This window comes from Clupea harengus, chromosome 1, assembly GCF_900700415.2.
Source record: "Clupea harengus chromosome 1, Ch_v2.0.2, whole genome shotgun sequence".
In the NCBI taxonomy this organism is placed as follows: domain Eukaryota; kingdom Metazoa; phylum Chordata; class Actinopteri; order Clupeiformes; family Clupeidae; genus Clupea; species Clupea harengus.
The window spans coordinates 31375157-31396207 of NC_045152.1; the positions used below are offsets into that span (position 1 = coordinate 31375157).

Genomic DNA, 21051 nt, shown 5'->3' on the forward strand with positions numbered 1-21051 from the left:
ACGCTTGAGTGATGCCCCCATGTACCCATTGCGCTTGTGTGCTTGCCTCCAGCTTGGGGCTTTATGTCTTTGTTGAGCGTGTTACAGGAACGGGGAAAGGATTTTTTTCTATTGCATATTAAAGGTTAGGGCTTTTTCCTGCTCCAAAGACGAGGAAAATGATTTAAACCATGTAAGCACAGCCATGTGGTCTTGTAATGATCATTTGTTATGGGGACAATCAATGCACATAATGTTATTACTGATGTTTCAATGCGTTGTTTGTGTCTTTCATTTTATCTCTTGCTCTTTTGTTCCCTCTCTCTCTCTACCCCCGCCCCACACCCTTTCATTTTTCATCCTTCTTCAGACCGGAGGCAGACTTTTTAGAAGCTATTTGCTGGTTTCCTATGGTTTTTTACACCGTTGGCTCTATAGACAAGTAAGTGAGAACCAAACCGCCTGCTCCATCTGGCCTGTAGCACTGTATATTGTGGGCCTCCTCCAGCATTCAGCTAGCCAGGCACACCTGGTCAGCCCTCGAGCAGCCTTGGTACTGAAGGATTATTGTGACAACAGTGAAAATGTACTGACACATTGACACAATTGCCTCGATCTTGTCTCTTTCTCTCCTTTTCTCTGTCTGTGTTGCCCTCTTTCTATCTCTCTCTCTCTCTCATTTTGTCTGTATCTCACTTTCTCTCTCTGAAGCTTAGACAGTCTGCTGCGCTGTGGAGTGACATTTGCAGACACTATGGTGGTGGTGGATAAGGAGAGCTCCATGATAGCTGAGGAGGACTACATGGCAGATGCCAAAACCATTGTCAACGTTCAGACGCTCTTCAGGTTTGCTCTGTGTACATCCTTATGTATGACCTTGTCTCGTGTCTGATGTATGAAAAGCCCAAGGAACATGCCCATTGGCTGGAATTGTTGATTTTAATGTTTCTTTCCCATTTACAGAGCCAGGACTGTGTGCGTTTTTTTTTTTTTAGTGCACACACTATGGACAGCACTTTTACTGGGTACAAAAACGGTGTGATAGCACAAAGTATACAATGAGACCGCTCACCAGTCTTGCAGTACTTCCACTTCTCTGGCCCTGTAGATTTTCTTCTTTTGGTGCAAAAAGCCCTGGTCATGAAAGTATTTGACTGTGAACATGGTGTACTGTACTTTGTGAGCTCTCCTCACATTCTCTCCCCCTCTCTATTTCTCACTTTCCCTCTATCGCTCTCACTCCTACTGCTCACAGGCTGTTCCCAGCTCTCAGCATCATAACAGAGCTCACCCACCCGGCCAACATGCGCTTCATGCAGTTCAAAGTCAAAGACCACTATTCCCTGGCCCTTTCCAAACTTGAGAAGGTAAGAGGGGTATTTATCTCCCACAACCTTAGACAAACTCCACCAATGGAGGCAAGAAAAGTCCTGGGTATTGTCAAGACCAGTGCGTTGGTCTGTTCATTGTACGGGCATTCTCTCTCTCTCTCTCTCTCTCTCTCTCTCTCTTTTGTTCACTCAGAGTGTTTTGTCAAAGCGAAAGTAGTTGTGGTGAGTTGAAGATGTTTTGGATCGCCAGCAGTCAAAGAGTTTATTTGAAAGTGAACCTTCTTTTGTGCTTGCCCTCTGACCCTCGCTTCCATTCTGGCTGGCCCCCGCAGAAGGAGCGGGAGAACGGCTCCAACCTTGTGTTCATGTTCCGACTGCCATTCGCGGCAGGAAGAGTCTTCAGCGTTAGCATGCTGGACACCTTACTCTATCAGGTAATGATGATCCTCTCAGTAGAATCATTAGAAATCTCACATTTATTATGGATTGCTTTTCTATGTTCCTCCTCCAAAATGACTTTGTCCAACTTCTGCCAGTCCTTTGTGAAGGACTACATGATCTCCATCGCCAGGCTGCTGCTGGGTCTGGACTCCATGCCCGGGTCTGGCTTCTTATGTGTCGTGAGTACCTGAGACACTTCGTATACAGTCGGAGCGTTTACTATGAGCGCGTCGGTTGTCTTATGGAAGGACCAATCTATAGTTTTAAAGCAGTCTATTATTATTATTGACCGGTGAATACGTTTCGAAGAACTACTGACTGTTCTGAGCTACTGAATGTTCTGTCTGACTGTTCTGAGCTACTGAATGTTCTGAGCTACTGAATGTTCGGTCTGCTACTATGTTCTGTCTGCCTGTTCTTGCATTAGATGAAGATCACAGAGGAGGACCTGTGGATCCGCACCTACGGGCGACTCTACCAGAAGCTCTGTTCCTCCACGGGAGACATCCCCATTGGCATCTACCGCACAGAGGCTCAGAAACTACCCGTCTCAGAGGTATAGGGGCCTCAGTCGTCTTCAGTAATAATCTCTAATGTCTCATCTCACACCCTTTCTGTTGTATTGCTATTAGAAGAACTCTATTTTTCTGGATTTAGGTCTACGGAAATCTAGATGTTATGATAGCCCTCAAGTCAAGCGATTGGCATGAAAGTTTACACAGCTCAAATATGAAAATCAAAACCGAAGGATACGATATTTACATTTAAATGTATTCATCTAGAACAGTGGTGTGTGTCGTCGTTACAGGCTGTAGCGGAGGTGTGTGTGTCAACTGTTGAACAGGGGGGCGTGGCCGGAGCAGAGTTCAGCACAGACGTGACATTTCTCAGTGGTTTTGTTTTTTAATTAATGCTTGTTCATCGTTGTGATCGTTGTTGTGTCTACCACTTGAGCTATTAGCACAACATAGGAGTACACATAGACATCACTGGTCATGCAATCCTGATTTTCATACCTTATGTAGCACTAATCAAATACATTAGAGGGCACGCCAAAAAAACCTATCTTTACTCTGTAGAGAACGCCAACGTAGTGAACAGTCTGAGTGCAGTGAGTTGTTCAGTGCGTGACGCTGCTGTCATTTTGTCCCAGTCCCAGGTGTCCATCACAGTGGAGGACTACGAGGACACGCGGGAGCCACGGGAGCCCCTGCTCTGCCGCTCGGGTCCGCACCGTAACTCCACCTCCTCCGAGCCTCCTTCATCGTCCTCCTCGCACTCGTCCGAGCACCCGCTTCTGCGGCGCAAGAGCATGCAGTGGGCGCGGCGGCTCAGCCGCAAGGGCGGCCGCGGCTCGGGCGGCGCCAAGGGCCCCGGCAGCACGGCCGAGCGCATCAGCCAGCAGCGGCTCACGCTCTTCCGCCGCTCCGAGAGGCAGGAGCTCAACTCGCTGGTGCGCACGCGAATGAAGCACCTGGGACTCTCGCCGACCGGATTCAGTGAGTCTGCGTGTGTTGGTGTGTGTTTCTGTTTGCGTACAGGCCTGTTCATCATATAAGTTTGCATTGTATGGGCATGTTTGTGTATATTCCGGTTAATTGTACACGTTGACCTTTGTGTGTGTGTGTGTGTGTGTGTGTGTGTGTGTGTGTGTGTACGTCCCTGTCCATTGTACATTTTTCTGTGTGTTTGTGTGTGTGTGTGTGTGTGTGCAGTGTGTGTGTGTGCAGTGTGTGTGTGCAGTATGTGTATGCCCTTGTTCATTATACCAGTTTCCATGTGTATCTGAGTGTGTCTATTAGTCCTGCTCCATCTCTGTCCTCATCGGCCGCAGCTGTTGTTTGAAAGTTTCTCCCGTGCAGACCGAGTGCATTAGCTGCCCCCCTCTGCATTAGTGCGCATCTGTCCCACAGTTAGCTCGTCGCTAGTGCTTATCTCCCTGAGTGCAGGTCGTGCACCTTTGTTCCAGCTCCTCCCTCATCACTCAGTTTTTTATTCTCTTCTTTCGTGCTCACAAGAAAAGAAAAAACCCTATCTGTCCTTACCTGAGCTGGCGCTCGCTCTAGCGCCTCCTCAAACAAGTGTGTGTCCTCTCCGTTATGTGTTCCTATTGGTGACCCGTCCTGTGCTTCCTGTGTCCCCCTGCCATGTGCTCCCTATCAGACGGTATGACGGACCAGTGCAACAGGCTCTCGTACATCCTCATCAACCCCTCGCCCGACACTCGACTGGAGCTGCACGACGTCGTGTGAGTAAAGCCTACATCAACACCACTCTCTAAACACACCCCAGTGGGTCGACATCATTGCTGGTTTCACTCACGTGCTCTCCACAATGTGACAGCTGGTCTCCATAGACTGAACTGTAACCCTAACCCCATAACTGTGCTGTGGTGGATGTCTGCATTTGTAATAGTGGAGTTCCACTTCAGTGGCGTAGTTTTAAATCTTTGTTTCCAGAGGAATTACACAGCTTGTCAACTCATCACATAATCATGTTAATGACTGAACTAATGGGACAGTGTGCAATTACGAGCCTGATCTGAAAGAGCTGACACTCATTTTATTTTTCCTCTCTTGGGAGACACGGACGTGTGCTCCACGTCCAAGTGAATGTCCAGAAAAAAAACAAGATGTCTGTGGGTTGACCGATTGCTTCTTCTTTCTGTGCCCTATGAAAGCTGTGTCCTCTCACCAGGTATTTGATCCGGCCTGACCCGCTCTCTGCCGTCCCCAACCAGGGAGGCAGCCGCAAGCCCAGCGGCGGCAGGTCCGAGGGACACCGGTTTGGGTCGCAGGACAGCACGCATCTGTGAACGGACACGGACACAACCACCAGCACATCAAGCTGTCAAGCGAAGGAAAGTGAGACTGACAGAGGGAGAGAGAGGGAGAGAGAGAGAGAGGGAGGGAGAGAAAGAGAGAGAGAGAGAGAGAGAGAGAGAGAGAGAGAGAGAGAGAAAAAGAGTAAAAGAGGCTGAGATAGAGATTGAGAGAGAATCCTTAACGGAAATGACTCCATTCCTTTGTTTGCCCCCGTTTGCCAAGCGAAATGCATGGACTTCTTTTGGAAGCTTATTTTTCCTAAACTCTGTCTGTTAAATCCAACGTTGTATCCCCCGACACCAAGGATCCTGGAGACACATAAGTGCATTTAAAAAGAAGAGAAAAACGTTTGTATCAGTGTTTTTTTGTGCATGTGAGTGTACACCTAAAAGCCAGCACTGCCTGTCTGTCCTGGACTGCCAAAGGAACACACTGCCAAAATGTTTTTATCATGTGAGAGGGAGGGGCCTCCCCCGTGTGTCTTTTCAGCATTCGGTATTCGTGCACGGCGTCTCTAGAAGCCAGAGAGCCGATCGGTTGTGTTGTATCCCGCCGCTTTAGCCTGTACACTCTTTCGGGCTATTGTCAGTGTGCCGTCTGTGTTTTTAATACATCCCCGAACATGGTGTGGCACGGCGCGGGCATCTCAGCCTACCGCCAGCGAGTCACAGGAATAGCCTGCTAGATCGATTGGCCATGGGGATAGAAGGAAACGTCAGCCTCCCACTGTTTTAATCTCATCTATATATTACTGTCAAAGGAGATTCTTGGAACACATTTATTTAATTGTTTAATTGTTTATGCCTCCCTGTCTTAAATCAGGTTTTGATGTTTTTTGTGGTTAAAATTGCCCAGAAGAAAAAAAAAGAAGACATTACGAAAAAAGGCTATTTAACTGTTTAGGTTTTTTTTCTTTGTTTTTGTTTTATGTTTCGTTTGCAGAAACAGGGACGTTTTCATTGTGGCCAAGGTCGTTCCATTCCACTGTTGTCTTATCTGTCCGACTGCCTCTTGATTGACCCGTCTCTTCAGATAGAAGATGTTAGATGTTGGCATGCATGTTTGAGGCTCATGCATGTGCAGACCACGGACTTGCGGGAGCTGTAAGTTGTAGGCTGTGTGGCCATTGAAGAGGTTATGAGAGGACAGCCAGCCTGCTCCCACAGCCAAATTACTGTGTACCAGTTCTTGCACTACTGCCTTTCATTTAGTGCCATTGAACCCAATGATACAATATTTACATAATAAAGTCACCGAAAACAGACTAATCCAACTGTGTTTTTTTTGCAAACAGACAGAAATGTATCCACGGGGGCAAGGAAATGTCAGTCTGCTAAACCGTTGCCATGCTACATATTTGCCATCCGCTCTTTGAGTCCAGTCATGGGCACCATTATGAGAAGGTGATGAATACCTGATACCTCATATCACTGCAAATATACCTCCCCCCTTTATTCTCTGCACAGATTCCCTTTATCTCTTTCTCTCTCTCTCTCTCCCTCTCTTTCTCTCTCACACACACTGTTACTTCATGGTGGTTGATATAAATTAGCCTCTTGTGAAGGAGCCGACGGCTTTAAGTCGGCCAGTGCTAACAGCAAGATTTTACACGAACAAAATGAATCACAGGACGCCTAAGCGCCTTCCTGACAGGTGTGTATTGACTCAGGGAGTATCGGAGCTGCACCTCACGCACACCCATTCTGCTATGCCCAATATTTTAATCTCACCGTGACAGTTGGTTTTTTTAAATGATGCGTTACATTTACGGTGCTGCGTAGTCACGCTGAGTCCCGCACGGCTGCATGCGCAAAATGTAAAATGCTAAATGTCTTGCAAGTTCATTATGACATAGGCAAATGGAACTTTCAAGTAACAATTCTAATCACGTAGCATATCCTACAAGATATCAGACTTCTCAGGAGTGTGTCTTACACTGATTATGAAGTCTATTTGAGTCAGTTTGTACCCTTTCAAATACACAAACACATCCATCTTGTTCACAGTCTCAAGCTTGTACTCCCACTGAAGAAGCTCCTGTAGTTTATAGTATAACATGGAATTCGGGTGATTTGCCGGTAATATGAATAGCATAACCTGCCCTCTCCTCAGGGATGTCGTTAATGTCATTGTAGCCTTCTGCAGACAGAGTGCTGCCATACAATTTGATCGCAGCTCAGGGGGCCATGGATGGAAATTATGACTGGCTGACTGTGAAAAGCAACGGCGCTGTGAAACCAATGTTTAATCACATCCCAGGAGTGAGCCTGAGGTGTTTTATTACATGAGATGGCAGTGCCTGATTGGTGCCTTGAGTGATATGTGCAGTCACTGATTTGATGATATTGTCATGATGTATTAGCCGAAAAAATTACCTTTCTGTAAAAGCACAAGGGGATTCAGTCGAATAACTGAAATAGTCTTTTGATTGACAATCAAGGGGGAAAAGGAAAATTCATTATGTTTCTGCTGTAATTTCATAATATGTATGTTTATGCAAAATGTTGTTCTCTATCGGGGAGCCACATGTGCTATTCAAAACATGTATGCCACAGTGCAAACACACTCAGCAACACACACTCAGCAACACACACACACACACATCAGAGAAGTGCTATGTCACTATTATCGTTTAGATTTTTCTGAGAACAACACCGGTGACACTAGTTGAACTCTTTAAGTCTGCTGTCTCCATGGTGATCTGATTGCAACTTTCCACCCACGGCCTGAGCCACACATGAGAGCTAACAGCAGCAGCAGCAGCAGCAGCACCAGCAGCAGCAGCAGCAGGCGTTTTCCCCATGGCTTCTCCGCTCAGGGGCCAGCGCTTCCTGCCAGACCCTTTTTTGTTTACTGTAGGCACCCCATTTTTCATGCTCCGCTCTGCTCAAACACAAACAGAACAGAACTGTTGCCAAACTGTGGTCTCTTGATCTCCCTCTCCTCATGGCCTGGGGGGGGGGGGGGGTGCTGACAGTGTTTACATTTAGAGCCCCGCACCCACCCACTGTTCCACTCTATATCCAACACCTATCCCACCACCCACCTTCTAGTTCCTCTTTCCACACGCACTTCCCCACCTCCAATCCCATCTGCTACCGCCCTTCTCTCATCGGCCGCCGCTCGGCCCGACATCCCCGCCCCTCCGTGTGTGCCTGTGACTCAGCTCAAACTATCCCATCCTCTGTAACGTATTGTGTAGGAGTGGCCACGGCCCTTAATAAATACTCCAACTGGTTCTGAATGGGATAAACAGGTTAAATCCGTCCTTAAGAAAGACAAAGAGTAAGAGCGACTGAAAGAGAAAGAACATGGCAGGAAAGGCATGCAACGTTCTGATCACAGGAGCCAATCGTGGCCTGGGGCTGGAGATGGTCAAACAGCTGGCGGAGATGTCCTGTCCCGGCCGGAAGATTTTTGCTGGCTGCCGTGATCCCAGCGCTCCCAAATCACAGGTGAGAGTTCAGCAGGGTTCAGGTGACTAGCGCCAAAGCGTTTGCTTTTGTTTTCTGCCGGTGTGAACATTCTTTCATGTGCTACACAGAGTCTACAGGAGCTGGCAAAGAAGCACCCTGGAGTCATTCATGTTATTCGCCTCGGTAAAGAAGCATTTCAGATCTATTCCAATTCTAGGGCATCCTACTCTCTATTGATTGCATAAAGGATCTATCCCACAATATTCCAAAAGAAATGAATATGTTGTTTAAGGATGCTATTAGTGAATGAGACGTGCAGACTTGATTCTTGGGTACCGTTTCTCTCAGACACCACCGATCCATGCAGCGTTAAGGAGTCTGCCAAGCAGGTGAGTTTGGTCCTGGGGAAGAATGGACTCAACCTGCTGGTGAACAACGCTGGGGTGCTTTTCCACAGCAACATGCAGACCACCGGAGCCAAGGAGATGCAGGACTCCTTCAACACCAACGTCGTGGGAACCATGATGGTCACCAAGGTAACGGTGAAACGAGGAAAATTAGCGGTGATATTCAGTGCAGCAGAAACTTGTGACTTCAAAGTCAAACTCAAAAAGTGATTACTTTGAGTGATTCAAAGATACAGGTATAGGTCTCTCTCTCTCTCTCTCTCTGTCTCTCTCTCTCTCTCTCTCTCCCTGTCTGTAAACCTTTTCCTCTCCATCCTTTCCTGTGTTTAAGGAGTTCCTGCCGTATCTGCGTGTGGCCGCCAAGAGCAGTGGAAAATCAGGGATGTCCTGCAGCAAGGCAGCTGTGGTCAACATCTCCACAATATTGGGCTCCATGACAACCGTTTCTGACATGTACTCCTTCTTCCCTGGCATTTCATACCGCATTAGCAAGGTACTGACAATGGCACCGTCGCATTTGTTACGTCCTCATGTCCCTTACCTCCCTTTCCTGTCCTTCAGTGAACACGCACTTCATGATGTTGCTCTGTCCACAGTAAAGCCATAATCCTCATTCCTTCTCCCAGGGCTGCCTGAGTGCTTAAGCTCTACCTGCCTGAGTGATGTCATCTGTGGAACTCTTGATCACACAGCTGAACACACCTAATTCAGCTGATCAGAGGCATCACAGATAGATAGATAGATAGACAGATAGACAGATAGATAGACAGATAGACAGACAGACAGACAGACAGACAGACAGACAGACAGACAGATAGACAGATAGAAATATTTAGCAATATTTTAGAGTGATCTATCATACATGATTCTTTGTTTTGGGTGTTTAATGCATTTATTTCAAGAAAGAAATATAATGAAATCCTGTACAACACAAACAAAATGCATATAAAGGCATTTGTTATCAACAAACACTGCATATTGCACCTTTAAAGATAACATGAAAGCATATTGATAACATAAACCTTGTTATTACAAAAACAATATAATGAGGGTAATATATTATTACAGTGCTTGTGAAGTTGGAGTGTATAACTGGATGTGTTACGTTGTATTGCATTATATTGCATTTTATTTGTATTGTATGGCACCGTCGCATTTGTTCAACATTATTGGATCAGAGGCTACCTGTCCACGGATAATTGCAACACTCTTACCAGCTGTGACATCGTCTGAACTGGAACACTGCTCTGTCTCCCCCACAGGCCGGTCTGAACATGCTGACTGTCTGTAACGCAGTGGAATTCAAGGAGGACGGGATCCTGTTTGCGCTCCTACACCCAGGATGGGTGCGCACTGACATGGGGGGAGAAGGGGTGAGTGTCTGCGTAGTGTGTAATAGTTTGACCAAAGGTGTTGTAGTTTCACAGTTTGACCAAAGGCGTTGTAGTTTCACAGTTTGACCAAAGGCGTTGTAGTTTCACAGTTTGACAAGAGGTGCAAACAGACTGCTAATACAAAGTGCCTACGTATCTGACCAGACTTAATCATTCACACTTAATGAGTGAATCTGCCAGAGGTTTGTTCTTTTGTTGGGTCCCAGGCCTGAGTTGGGTCTCAAACCTGGATACATTGTTTATATGTATGTTGTATTCAGAGATTGTAGTTTGTGTTTTCTAATGTGTGAAACGCACTTTGTATGACTTTGACTGACTGTGTGTGATTTATTGACCACTAGGGGGAAATTGAGGCCCCTGAGAGTGTCATTGGTATGCTGCAAGTTATGGATTCCCTGACTGAGAAGCAGAACGGAGCTTTTCTGGGCTACAACGGAAAACCAGTGTCCTGGTAAAAATGAAGAAGGGGTGATCATTGTGTTCCAGCGCATTATGTGACATAATTTATCTGTCTGGTTACCATCTAACTCAGGCATCTTATGCAATCAAATGTTTTTTTAAAAGATCCATGAATACTTGAGTTTTTTTTTCATAATACTATATGTTTGGCCTTGTGTTGCATATTCTAAACAATAGTAAATGCAATTAATAAAGTTAGATACAAATGTTTTGTGTGTATACATTTTTTTTATTTTTAACTTTAAATTAGTTGGCCACAGCTGATGGATTATAAACCCAAAATAATTCTCTAGCCAAAAGCACATTTCCTGTTGTTACGACCCGGCATGTGAGCCGCAGCATAAATTGGAGACAGTACACAGACTATACAAAAATAGGGGTTCATTTCAATATTGCAAAAAATAAGGGATACAATAGTGAACCAAAAACCCATTCTGAGGGCAAACAGCATGGCTCAGGTGTGGACAATCAAGCAAATTCTGCCCATTTACCACCCAAAGGCTGCTGCACTGCCACTGCAACGCCAGTGGGTGTGTAGAGGGGCGGAACATCTCCCCCTTAAAAGGGTTCCTCTAGGAGCCCTAAAACTGAAGGTAAAGCCCCTCCACAGTGTCATCCAGCCTTCCACACCTAGGACAAAGGTGAATGAGGGAGGGAAACACAGAGAAACACAGAGCACATGCCATGGATGCCATCGATTGAGTCTCCAAATTGATTCCAGAGGTCATCACACAACTTTACTTAGTCAAAACATTAATCTTGATCAATGAGTTACCAGTCACATCTTGCTTGTGCACTCACAGGCCAAAGCACTCTCTAATCCGGCACACAACCACACCCATGGAACTAAATGCTCTCACCAAGTCGTTCAGGTAGACTTGCCCTACAAACATACAGTACATGAATGCCACTATACATGAACATGCACAAGAGGTTCAAACACAAAGAGGCTGCACTTGAACACACAAAACCAGTAACATGTGACCCACACAAAGTGAAGCACAACAGTCACAAACCAAAAGGATTCGCCACATAGTTCCCTAATCCCTAAATGGCACACAGCTGCAACACTCAAAACACCACATGGTTGCTCATCAAAAGTATATATCTTACCTGCACTGAACACAAAACCATCAGAAGCTAATGGTTTCCTAAGAGCTCCAAGCTCTTACCACTATTAAGGGTTTCCCACAAGCCAGCCACCAGCTGAAAGTTCCAAAAGACGAGCCCCCAAGAAAAATCAGTATTGTGACTGATAAAATGCTTTTTCAGCCAGTGATACCTGTCACAGGGTCTGGTCTGTCTGTGTGGTTGGGGGTCGATGTCCACATAATCACCCGCTGGGTGGCAGCTTTGTGTGCCTCCTTGTGACTTGCATCAGTGACGTCGGATTCCATCTCAGAATCACTCTGTCCATTTTGGATGGCATCAACCACATCCGGCACACTGTATAGAAGACCTCTCTGTGCTGGTGGCATTCTATTATGGAAAAAGTATTAAGCATTTCCCTGTCAACAACCATCCCCCAAAACATTCCAGAACATTCAGAACCTGTTTCTGCCTAATGCAACAAGCAGCTATTTGTTCAAACAAAAGAAGCCCAGAAAAAAGCCCAGAACCAGTTTCATGCATTTTTTAGCTGATAAGATACAGATAAAGTTATGTAAACTGCAGCCAGAAGGAATGTATTAATGGATTAAATTCTGGTCTAACAGAGGAAACACATTTAGAATTCAGTTTTAGTGAATCGTCAAAAACATATTTAAATTTTTTCCATATGTGAACATTTACAGATTTCTTTTTAGGATAGCTAAAAGTGATTGTTGTAATTTTGCAACTGGGCCTTACAGGATTATGCACTAGCACAGATCATGGTAGTCACAAAAGTGGTGAAAATGTCTCTGACTGTACTGACCACAGAATTAGAAGAATTCTATTTCATTCTTAGTAATTCTGTGGTACTGACTGTCTTCCGCAAAAGCTAGCATTTCCAACCAGCCTGTCAGCCAAGGTGCTTGGCAACTTTAATCAGACCTCCTGACTCCTGGTCCAAGTCATCTGGACTGAGAATGCTTTTACATTGTAAGGGGTTGATGTGATTTTGTTGTTTGTTTCTGTGTGTCTGTTGCTGTGTTTGCGAATTTGTGTGTAACCTAAACAAAACATTTGAGCATCCAATAATCAAGATCACGCACCAGGTGGACGTGTTCCTGTTATTCTAAAACTGATATAGAACGGTGAATTAGTCCATCCCGATAAGATATCTGTTCACACCAGGAGCCTACAGGCCTGGGAAGCGTAGCAGAATTCCACAAACCTAGAAGAAAGGAGAGTCACTGAAAGTAATCTCCTTTATAGTGCCCATTCTCTATAACCAGACACACAAAAATGACATTATTCCTACTTCTTATCAGTTAATGGCCTGTCAATCAGTGTGCATGAGCTGTTATATGGTCTATAGGACATACCGCCCAGTGATTTTTCTTTAAGCATATCTTAATCAAATCAAAATTATTTGTCAGGCTTTCTGCTAGTGATAACATTCTCTCGCTTGCCTTTGCACCTGATACTGGCACTGAAGTCTGGTCTGGTCGACCTAATAAGGTATTTGTCTGATTTAAGAAAGACTAAGCTCTGATCTAAAGTCTAAGACCTGTGTACAGACAGCTGAGCTCAGGGGTATAACTCTCGTGATGTGGTAACGTCTTTAGCATCTCTGTGTAGCACTGAGCTGGGGCTCACTAATCCAGCCTGATTATCATCTGCAGCCTCACAACAAGACACACAGAGATGCAACAAAGAAAAAGAAAATAGCAGAGATGCGTCGTGATTGCAGGCGCATTCAGACAGTTCATTAAGCGTTTCTCATTGCAAACAAACACGCTCATGTTTTGGGCATGACAAAAGTTCAAGTTCAAAGTACTTTATTTGTCATTGTCACAAAAACAACGAGACAGTAGAGGCAGCAACAGACAGCTAAAAATTTAAATTGCTGTGGACTTTAACTGCCACAGCTAAATAATAATAAATAACAATCAATGAATAGATAAATAAATATCCCTGAGTAAATTAAAAAAAGAAATATATACATTGAGGTGCATCAATAGTTGCAGGGTGGAGTGTTAAGAGTGCAGTCTATGAGGGCGGGCCGGGCCGGGCCGGGGGGGAGGTGGGTTGGTTTTGGGTGAGCTGTTGAGAAGCCTTATTGCACGAGGGTAAAAGCTCTTTGCCATTCTGGAGGTGCGCGCTTTTGTTGATCTGAACCTTTTCCCTGACGGGAGTAGCGGGAACAGATAATGGGCAGGGTGGGAAGGGTCCGTGAGGATGCGATTTGAACGCTGCAGGCATCGGGAGGAGGAGATGGAATAGATGTCGGGCAGCTCTGCTCCGATGATCCTGCCTGCTGTTTTAATCAGCCTCTGGATGGCTGCCTGCTCCGCCTTTGTGCAGCTGGAGAACCATACGTTCAGGCAGTATGTCAGCACACTCTCTATAGCGTAGCGGTAGAAGTTGCTCAGTAGTCTCTGAGGAAGGTGTTCTTTCCTCAACTTCCGGAGGTAGAAGAGGCGTTGCTGGGCTTTCCCCAAGACGGAAGCTGTGTTGTTTTCCCAGGACAACTCCTCCGTCAGCGTTAGACCCAGAAACTTAAAAGAGGTGACTCGCTCAACCTCTTCCCCGTTGATGTAGAGTGGGAGATGGTGATTGTGCTGAGCAGACTTCCGGAAGTCAATGATCATCTCTTTTGTTTTCTTTAAGTTGAGACTGAGGTTGTGCTCAGAACACCAGGCTGCCAGGTTTCCCACTTCTTGCCTGTAGGCAGCCTCATTGTTGTTGGAGATGAGGCCAAGCACTGTTGTGTCATCTGCAAATTTAAAGATGTAGTTGGATGGGCAGGAGGGAGTACAGTCATGGGTGTAGAGAGTGTATAATAGTGGGCTGAGCACGCAACCTTGTGGGGCGCCAGTGCTGATGGTCAAATTCGAAGAGTGGTGCTTCCCCAGTTGTACTCTCTGTGTGCGATTGGTCAGGAAGTCCAATACCCAGTTACACAGTGTAGCACTGAGGTTTAAGTCCTGAAGTTTGGAGATGAGTTTGCCTGGAAGGATCGTATTGAAAGCAGAACTGTAGTCTATAAATAGAATACGGATGTAAGTGTTCTTTAGCTCCAGGTGCTCCAGTGCAGTGTGAAGCAGCAGGGCTACTGCATCCTCTGTAGATCTGTTCGCTTTGTAGGCAAATTGGTGTTGGTCAAAGGAAGCTGGTGTGATGCCTCTTATGTGTTTCATGACCAGCCTTTCCAAACATTTAGCAGGTATGGGGGTGAGAGCCACTGGCCTATAGTCGTTCAGGCATGTGACCGCAGTCTTTTTTGGCACAGGTATGATGGTTGATGCTTTGAAACATGGGGGGACATGAGAAAGGGCTAGAGAGCGGTTAAAAATGTCTGTAAAAACCTCTGTCAGCTGGTCCCCGCAATTCCTTAGTACGCGGCCTGCCACACAAGATAATAATAGTAATAATTATAATAATAATAGATAAAAATAGTTGGAATAACAAGACTAGCCTTGGAAATGACTATTTACACTGAGCAGTGAGAGTAGAGACACTATAACTGTCTCTGAATTAAACCCTGCCGGATGGATGGCAGGTCTTTTTAAAGGAAGGGGCCCACACAGTGGCACAGCCAGTTGCTTGTGACATGGTCATTAAACAAGCCCCCCTCACACCTGCTTACCAGAAGCCAGCACAGGCAGTGCAGATGGGCCAACCAATATTACGTCACAATCAACGCTTGTACCAGTTGGAGAAACTCTTGAGTGTTTCCATACATTTAAACCTGACAGGTGTTACAATATTAGTTATCATGTATCCCACCACGTTGGTGTTGAAAGTCTTCTGCATCTCTTTGGGTCAACTGGTTCACCCGACAAACAGGTTTAAATCCACCACTGCCTGCATGTAAGAGCAGGCTGACGGATGGGAGAAAAGAAAGAGACTACTTCACAACACACAATTAAACCATTGTGCTCTGGCCCTCTGATACAAAAGCCGGTGGAAGTAAAGGTGATTCTAACCCAAGGCGAGAATATTGGGGTGAGGTGGAGTTCTAACCAAGCAGAATTCCAAGTGGCCTTCTAAAGATCGAAGAACTGTGGCTACTTACATAATCTTTATTCAGTGGCAGCCATAGATTATTCTTGTGGATTCATGGCTATGTAATTGCAGTACCTAATCGATCATCTAATGCTGGTTTATTGGAGGTTCCCAGCAACAGCCGTAAGAAAATTGGGGACGCAGCCTTTGTCAATTACGCCCCAAAGCTATACAAAATACTGCCTATAGATATCAGGGAAGCCAGCTCGCTTAACATTTTTAAAAGAAAACTAAAAATGTATCTCTTCACCTTAGCCTTTTACTAGCTATGACTTCGCACTATACTGTATATATGTTTTTTTATTAATTAATCAAAACAACATTTGTATGTGTTTTACTTGGATCTTCATCGTGATATTAAGGGGTTAAATACGTATATCTCTGCAGAGTTGCATTTTCCATTTTATGTTATGTGTCTATTCTATTTTTTCTCTTAAATCTTTATGCTCTCTATACCTGTTTTTATGTTAATTTTATTTTATGCACTCCATCCTAGTTTTTATGTTTTATGTTTTATATGTATTTGATGTCTATTTTTATGTGGATCACTGTCCATGTAATTTCTTTGTGCATGTAATTTCTTTGCTGTTAAGCATTTTGAGCTGCATTGTTTTGTATGAAAGGTGCTATACAAATAAAGATTATTATTATTATTAATAATAATAACAATAATAATAATCATCATCATCATCATCATCATTATGACTGTTTTCGAACCTAATGCTATTGTTAAGATGACTGACAAATTAGTTTTATTTAATAATAAAATCAAATAATGAATGAACAAAGTCTTTACCCTAAAGGAAATTCCAGACATTCCATCTCTTTGCATGAGTCCTGTGTTTTATCAACTTGTTTGTAACAGCACAGATGCTCAATAAAAAAAACAACAAAAAAAAACAGATTAAAACACATACATTATGCATACACAGCAGAAATGTGCCGTGTCATTGTGACAGTATAGATTTCTCCCTAAGGAAGTCACAAATTACCTCAGCTGCTCTCTAAGTATGCCGTCTCCATAGTGATCTGATAGTGCTACTCTCCGCCTAGCCACTGACTCCCCCCAATAGGGTGTGTCAGTGACTCAGCTCGTTTAACTAAATCTGAGGAGCTATGAAGAGGGAGTGGTCACGGTACTAAACTAACACTACAGAGCCTTTAGTAGAGCAGTAGACGATAAACACAGAAGGTGAAAGTGCACCACACACAGAGAGAGAGAGAGAGAGACTGGAAGAGAAAGAACATGGCAGGAAAGGCATGCAACGTTCTGATCACAGGAGCCAATCGTGGCCTGGGGCTGGAGATGGTCAAACAGCTGGCGGAGACGTCCTGTCCCGGCCGGAGGATTTTTGCTGGCTGCCGTGATCCCAGCGCTCCCAAATCACAGGTGAGAGTTCAGCAGAGTTCAGGTGACTAGCGCCAAAGATTTTGCTTTTGTTTTCTGCTGGTGTTCTACAGTGCACATTCTTTCATGTGCTACACAGAGTCTACAGGAGCTGGCAAAGCAGCACCCTGGAGTCATTCATGTTATTCGCCTCGGTAAAGAAGTATTTAAATATGTCACCTTTCTAACATCATCATATTTCATATTGTTTTCACAAGAACATAATGTTACAATAGAAAGAAGCATTTTTTTAAGGAAAAACTTGACAAAACAAATTCACTTGATTCTTGGCACGGTTTTTCAGATGTTGCTGATCTGTCGAGCATTAAGGAGTCTGCCAAGCAGGTGGGCTTATTCTTAGGGAAGGATGGACTCAACCTGCTGGTCAACAACGCTGGAATGGCCACGCATGAGGACATGAAAACAGCAGGACCCAAAGAGATGCAGGACACCTTCAACACCAACATCATGGGACCAATGCTGGTTACCAAGGTAACTCAAGAGTGCCGTGGTGTGGTGCTTCAAAGTTAATAATTTGAAATAACCTTTTTCAGTTATTTTTGTTGTATATAAGATGCAGTATAGGTCTCTTTCTCTCTCTCTCTCAGTCTTGTTCTTCCCCTGTTGTTTACCCATTTTCCATTTCCTCCTTTCCTGTGTGATTGTTTACCCATTTTCTGCTCCCTCCTTTCCTGTGTGAGAGCAGGAGTTCCTGCCGTATCTGCGTGAGGCAGCGAAGAGCAGTGGGGAACCAGGGATGTCCTGCAGCAAGGCAGCCGTGATCAACATCTCCACAATACTGGCCTCCATAGCAAAAGTTCCTGAAACTGTTGCCTTCTTCCCAGTTTTTGCACTCCCATATCGTATTAGCAAGGTACTGACAGATTCACCACTACATTTTTATTTGTCCTTATGTCTCCTTTCCACTGCTACAGCAAGCATGATTGACACTCCGTAGACAGTGATCTGTTTTAGCAAGAAACTTTGACTTGCAGAATTCACTTGAAGTTGAAGTTGACTCACGTATGATTTAACTGGAAATTCTCTTCCCACTAATAATTTCATCTCTCTTGTCTTCTTTGGCATCAGCTGAAATGACATATTGCTCTCTCCCTCCCTGCAGGCAGGTCTAAACATGCTAACGGTCTGTAACGCAGTGGAATTCAAGGACGATGGGATCCTGTTTGCGCTCCTACACCCTGGATGGGTGCAAACTGACATGGGGGGGGCAGGGGTGAGTAGTACTCATGCAACCTGGTGATCCTCCGGGGGGGGGGGGGGACACACACACACACACACTGAAGCATAGTTCATCCCCACACTTCATCACTTAATCTGATAATCACGGTCTGTCCTCCCTTTTGGTTTCAGACCTAATTGTAGCATAACATTGTTATGTTTTATTTATGTAGTAAATGCTTGTTGCAGCTTGAATGGCAACCATGAGTCTGCTTCAGGAGTGCCCGTGCCTTGTGACATTTCCTGTCATATAATGCATAAATAACAGAACATTACCCATACATTCAGTTGCTTTGGATGTCATTATCTATACCAGAAAACTGGTCCTTCTGGTTCTGTCTCCTATCATTCTAAGATTGTGAAATGTATCTGTTTCTCCCACTATTCTTTGGACTGTTGGTTAGACAAGAATTTGATTTGAATGTAATCAAATGAAGTTGTGTTAATCAAAACTAGATCAAAAGACAGGAAAAAGTCTACAAGTTGGCAGTTCTGTATCTGTGGGATCTAGTGCTTGAGCGTCTATTTTCCTTTGTAAATGTTTTGGCGTATTCTACATGTAACAAACATCGGTCTGACGACATGTGATTTTTTTTTGTCCACTAGGGGGCAATTGACGCCCAGGAGAGTGTCAGTGGTATGCTGCGTGTAATGAGCGACCTGACTGAGAAGCAGAGCGGAGCCTTTCTGGACTACAACGGACAATCTCTGCCCTGGTAAAAATGAAGAAGGGACGCTCACTGTCTCCCAGTATTTTATTGCATTACTTGTTTTTCACAAATATTACATGAATGGCGACCATACTTTTGTTGATTGTGATGTGATTGTGATGTTACTATGCCACTGTGTTATATTTGATAAATATTGTACTTTGTAATAAAGTTGATTAAACCCTCTTTAGTAGAATTTGCTGATATATTTATTATCTATGTATTTTTAAATCATTTGTACTATTCATTACAGTACTAATTTACGCACTAGTCATGACATGAGTGTTGACATGAAGAGTTGTACTAAAAAGGTGTATAAATAGTATATAATGTATAGTGTATACGGGACACCTGTGCAACTACAGGCACAGGGTGACCACCAGCTCTTCCTAATGATTTAAAACAATATGCAATAGTAACTAGAATGCTTTTTGTAATAGTTCAGTACATTTTCTCTACCAATACAGTAGGTACTCTGAGAATAGAGTCGTCTTTCAGGCCATTCCATGTTTTGTAGACAGACACAAGAATTCTGTCACGCCTTCTCCTTATGAACCAATCAAGAGGCCTTTCTAACGGCCTGTCAATCAAAAGTGCATGAACCGCGGTTCAGTATGTTGGAGCATTTTAATGGTGTCTGTGTAGGGCATACCATTCATGAATGCATACATTCATATTATGAATGCATGGATGCAGACATTCATGAATATGCACTAACTAAGCAGGGAGCAGTAGACAGGGAGAGCCAGGCTAGAACACACCACTTGGAGTGGAAAGTAAGTGACATACATGCCCTGTTGTTGGAACATCTTAGGATCGAACATTAAGGAGTCACCCAGTGATCCGTTTTTGACCCTGTGAGTAATTAGCACATCACATCTGATGATCCTTTCCGTGTTGTTTTCTGAACGTTTATGATCTGTTGGTGTCAGAATAATTAGTCAAAATATTATCCCTAATCTGAGGCTCATATATCATCAAATATAAATCCTACAGACTAATAAAGTTAACTGTTTATAAAATAAAATAAAAAAAGCAATGTTATTTTATTTTAAGTCTTAACCAAATCCTAACGATACTCTTGCATGAAGTCCCATCTGTTGCCCAAAATGATTGTTACAAGTGCAGTTAAACAAACATACAGTGTATATAGTCACGCACTAGAAAATAGCCATGCCATTATGAAAGTTCAAATACCTCAAATACCTGCCTCCATAAGGATCCTGTAGTATCAAGGTCTGATTTCTTTATTACTTCCTGCTCAAATGTCGTCATTTCGTCATTATTCTAGAATAATCAATCTGGCAATTAATGAATCATTTTTTTTGTCCTTCGGATCAGTCTCCCAACGCAATTAATTTATCTTTTTGTTTACTAAATATATAGGCAATACCATTTTAGTTCCTTGGACATGGTCCAGGTAAATGTGACACTAATCCTAAAGATTTACATAATCTTAATAATTGTACGGTTGTCAGCAGTAGTTAAAATGACAAAAAGAATTGCAATTAACTGAGGAATCGTGATAGAATTGAATCGTGACCCAAGATTCGTGATTAAATCGTATTGATTCCCAGCCCCAGTCCCAGCCTTGCAGGGGCCTTGAGTCTTAGCACAAAATATCTGAGGTAATGCCATTAGTAGAGCAGTAGACGATAAAGACTAAAGGGGAAAATGCACCACACACAGAGAGAGAGAGAGAGAGAGAGAGAGAGAGAGAGAGAGAGACACTGGAAGAGAGACTGGAAGAGAGAGAGAGAGAGAGAGAGACTGGAAGAGAGAGAGAGAGAGAGAGAGACTGGAAGAGAGAGAGAGAGACTGGAAGAGAGACTGGAAGAGAGAGAGAGAGAGACTGGAAGAGAGACTGGAAGAGAGAGAGAGAGAGAGAGAGAGAGAGAGAGAGGGAGAGACAGAGAGAGGGAAAGAGAGAGAGAGACTGGAAGAGAGACCGGAAGAGAGACTGGAAGAGAGAGAGAGAGAGAGAGAAAGAGAGAGAGAGAGAGAGAGAGAGAGACTGGAAGAGAGAGAGAAAGAGACTGGAAGAGAGACTGGAAGGGAGAGAGAGAGAGACTGGAAGAGAGAGAGAGAGAGACTGGAAGAGAGGCTGGAAGGGAGAGAGAGAGAGAGAGAGAGAGAGAAAGAGGCTGGAAGAGAGAGAGAGAGAGACTGGAAGAGAGAGAGAGACTGGAAGAGAGAGAGAGAGAGAGACTGGAAGAGAGACTGGAAGGGAGAGAGAGAGAGAGGCTGGAAGAGAGAGAGAGAGAGAGAGAGAGAGACTGGAAAAGAGAGAGAGAGAGGCTGGAAGAGAG

At 44.2% G+C, this 21051-nt stretch overlaps 3 protein-coding genes across 3 annotated transcripts in view; all 3 read left to right on the forward strand.

Annotated features, from left to right (window-relative positions):
* The window catches only part of LOC105910945 (potassium channel subfamily T member 2), a 48967-nt gene extending 42818 nt beyond the window's left edge, over positions 1–6149 (forward strand). Inside the window, exons 22-30 of the mRNA XM_031576199.2 lie at positions 350–421; positions 691–825; positions 1235–1346; positions 1643–1744; positions 1847–1930; positions 2179–2307; positions 2905–3250; positions 3915–3999; positions 4449–6149. Coding sequence (XP_031432059.1) covers positions 350–421; positions 691–825; positions 1235–1346; positions 1643–1744; positions 1847–1930; positions 2179–2307; positions 2905–3250; positions 3915–3999; positions 4449–4566 — 1183 coding nt within the window. The 3' untranslated portion in view covers positions 4567–6149. The remainder of the gene's footprint in view (positions 1–349; positions 422–690; positions 826–1234; positions 1347–1642; positions 1745–1846; positions 1931–2178; positions 2308–2904; positions 3251–3914; positions 4000–4448) is intronic.
* Positions 6150–7548: 1399 nt separating this feature from the next.
* LOC105910949 (C-factor-like) lies at positions 7549–10460 on the forward strand. Its single transcript, XM_012839714.3, has 6 exons — positions 7549–8031; positions 8121–8175; positions 8341–8528; positions 8731–8892; positions 9662–9772; positions 10135–10460. Exons 1-6 carry the CDS (start codon positions 7888–7890, stop codon positions 10246–10248), a joined length of 774 nt encoding a protein of 257 aa, XP_012695168.2. The 5' UTR covers positions 7549–7887; the 3' UTR covers positions 10249–10460.
* Positions 10461–16084: 5624 nt separating this feature from the next.
* Positions 16085–18928, forward strand: LOC105910956 (C-factor-like). Its single transcript, XM_012839720.3, has 6 exons — positions 16085–16796; positions 16894–16948; positions 17098–17285; positions 17500–17667; positions 17917–18027; positions 18639–18928. The coding sequence occupies exons 1-6, from the start codon at positions 16653–16655 to the stop codon at positions 18750–18752; spliced, it is 780 nt and encodes a 259-aa protein (XP_012695174.2). The 5' UTR covers positions 16085–16652; the 3' UTR covers positions 18753–18928.
* The last annotated feature ends 2123 nt before the right edge of the window (positions 18929–21051 follow it).

Excerpts from the sequence above, each read along its gene's own strand:
- LOC105910956 (XM_012839720.3), top strand. The coding sequence starts at position 16,653 with ATGGCAGGAAAGGCATGCAACGTTCTGATCACAGGAGCCAATCGTGGC. Across the intron at positions 16,949-17,097 it reads CATTCATGTTATTCGCCTCG|ATGTTGCTGATCTGTCGAGC; the intron begins GTAAAGAAGTAT and ends ACGGTTTTTCAG. Across the intron at positions 18,028-18,638 it reads CTGACATGGGGGGGGCAGGG|GGGGCAATTGACGCCCAGGA; the intron begins GTGAGTAGTACT and ends TTTGTCCACTAG.
- LOC105910949 (XM_012839714.3), top strand. The coding sequence starts at position 7,888 with ATGGCAGGAAAGGCATGCAACGTTCTGATCACAGGAGCCAATCGTGGC. Across the intron at positions 8,176-8,340 it reads CATTCATGTTATTCGCCTCG|ACACCACCGATCCATGCAGC; the intron begins GTAAAGAAGCAT and ends CGTTTCTCTCAG. Across the intron at positions 9,773-10,134 it reads CTGACATGGGGGGAGAAGGG|GGGGAAATTGAGGCCCCTGA; the intron begins GTGAGTGTCTGC and ends ATTGACCACTAG.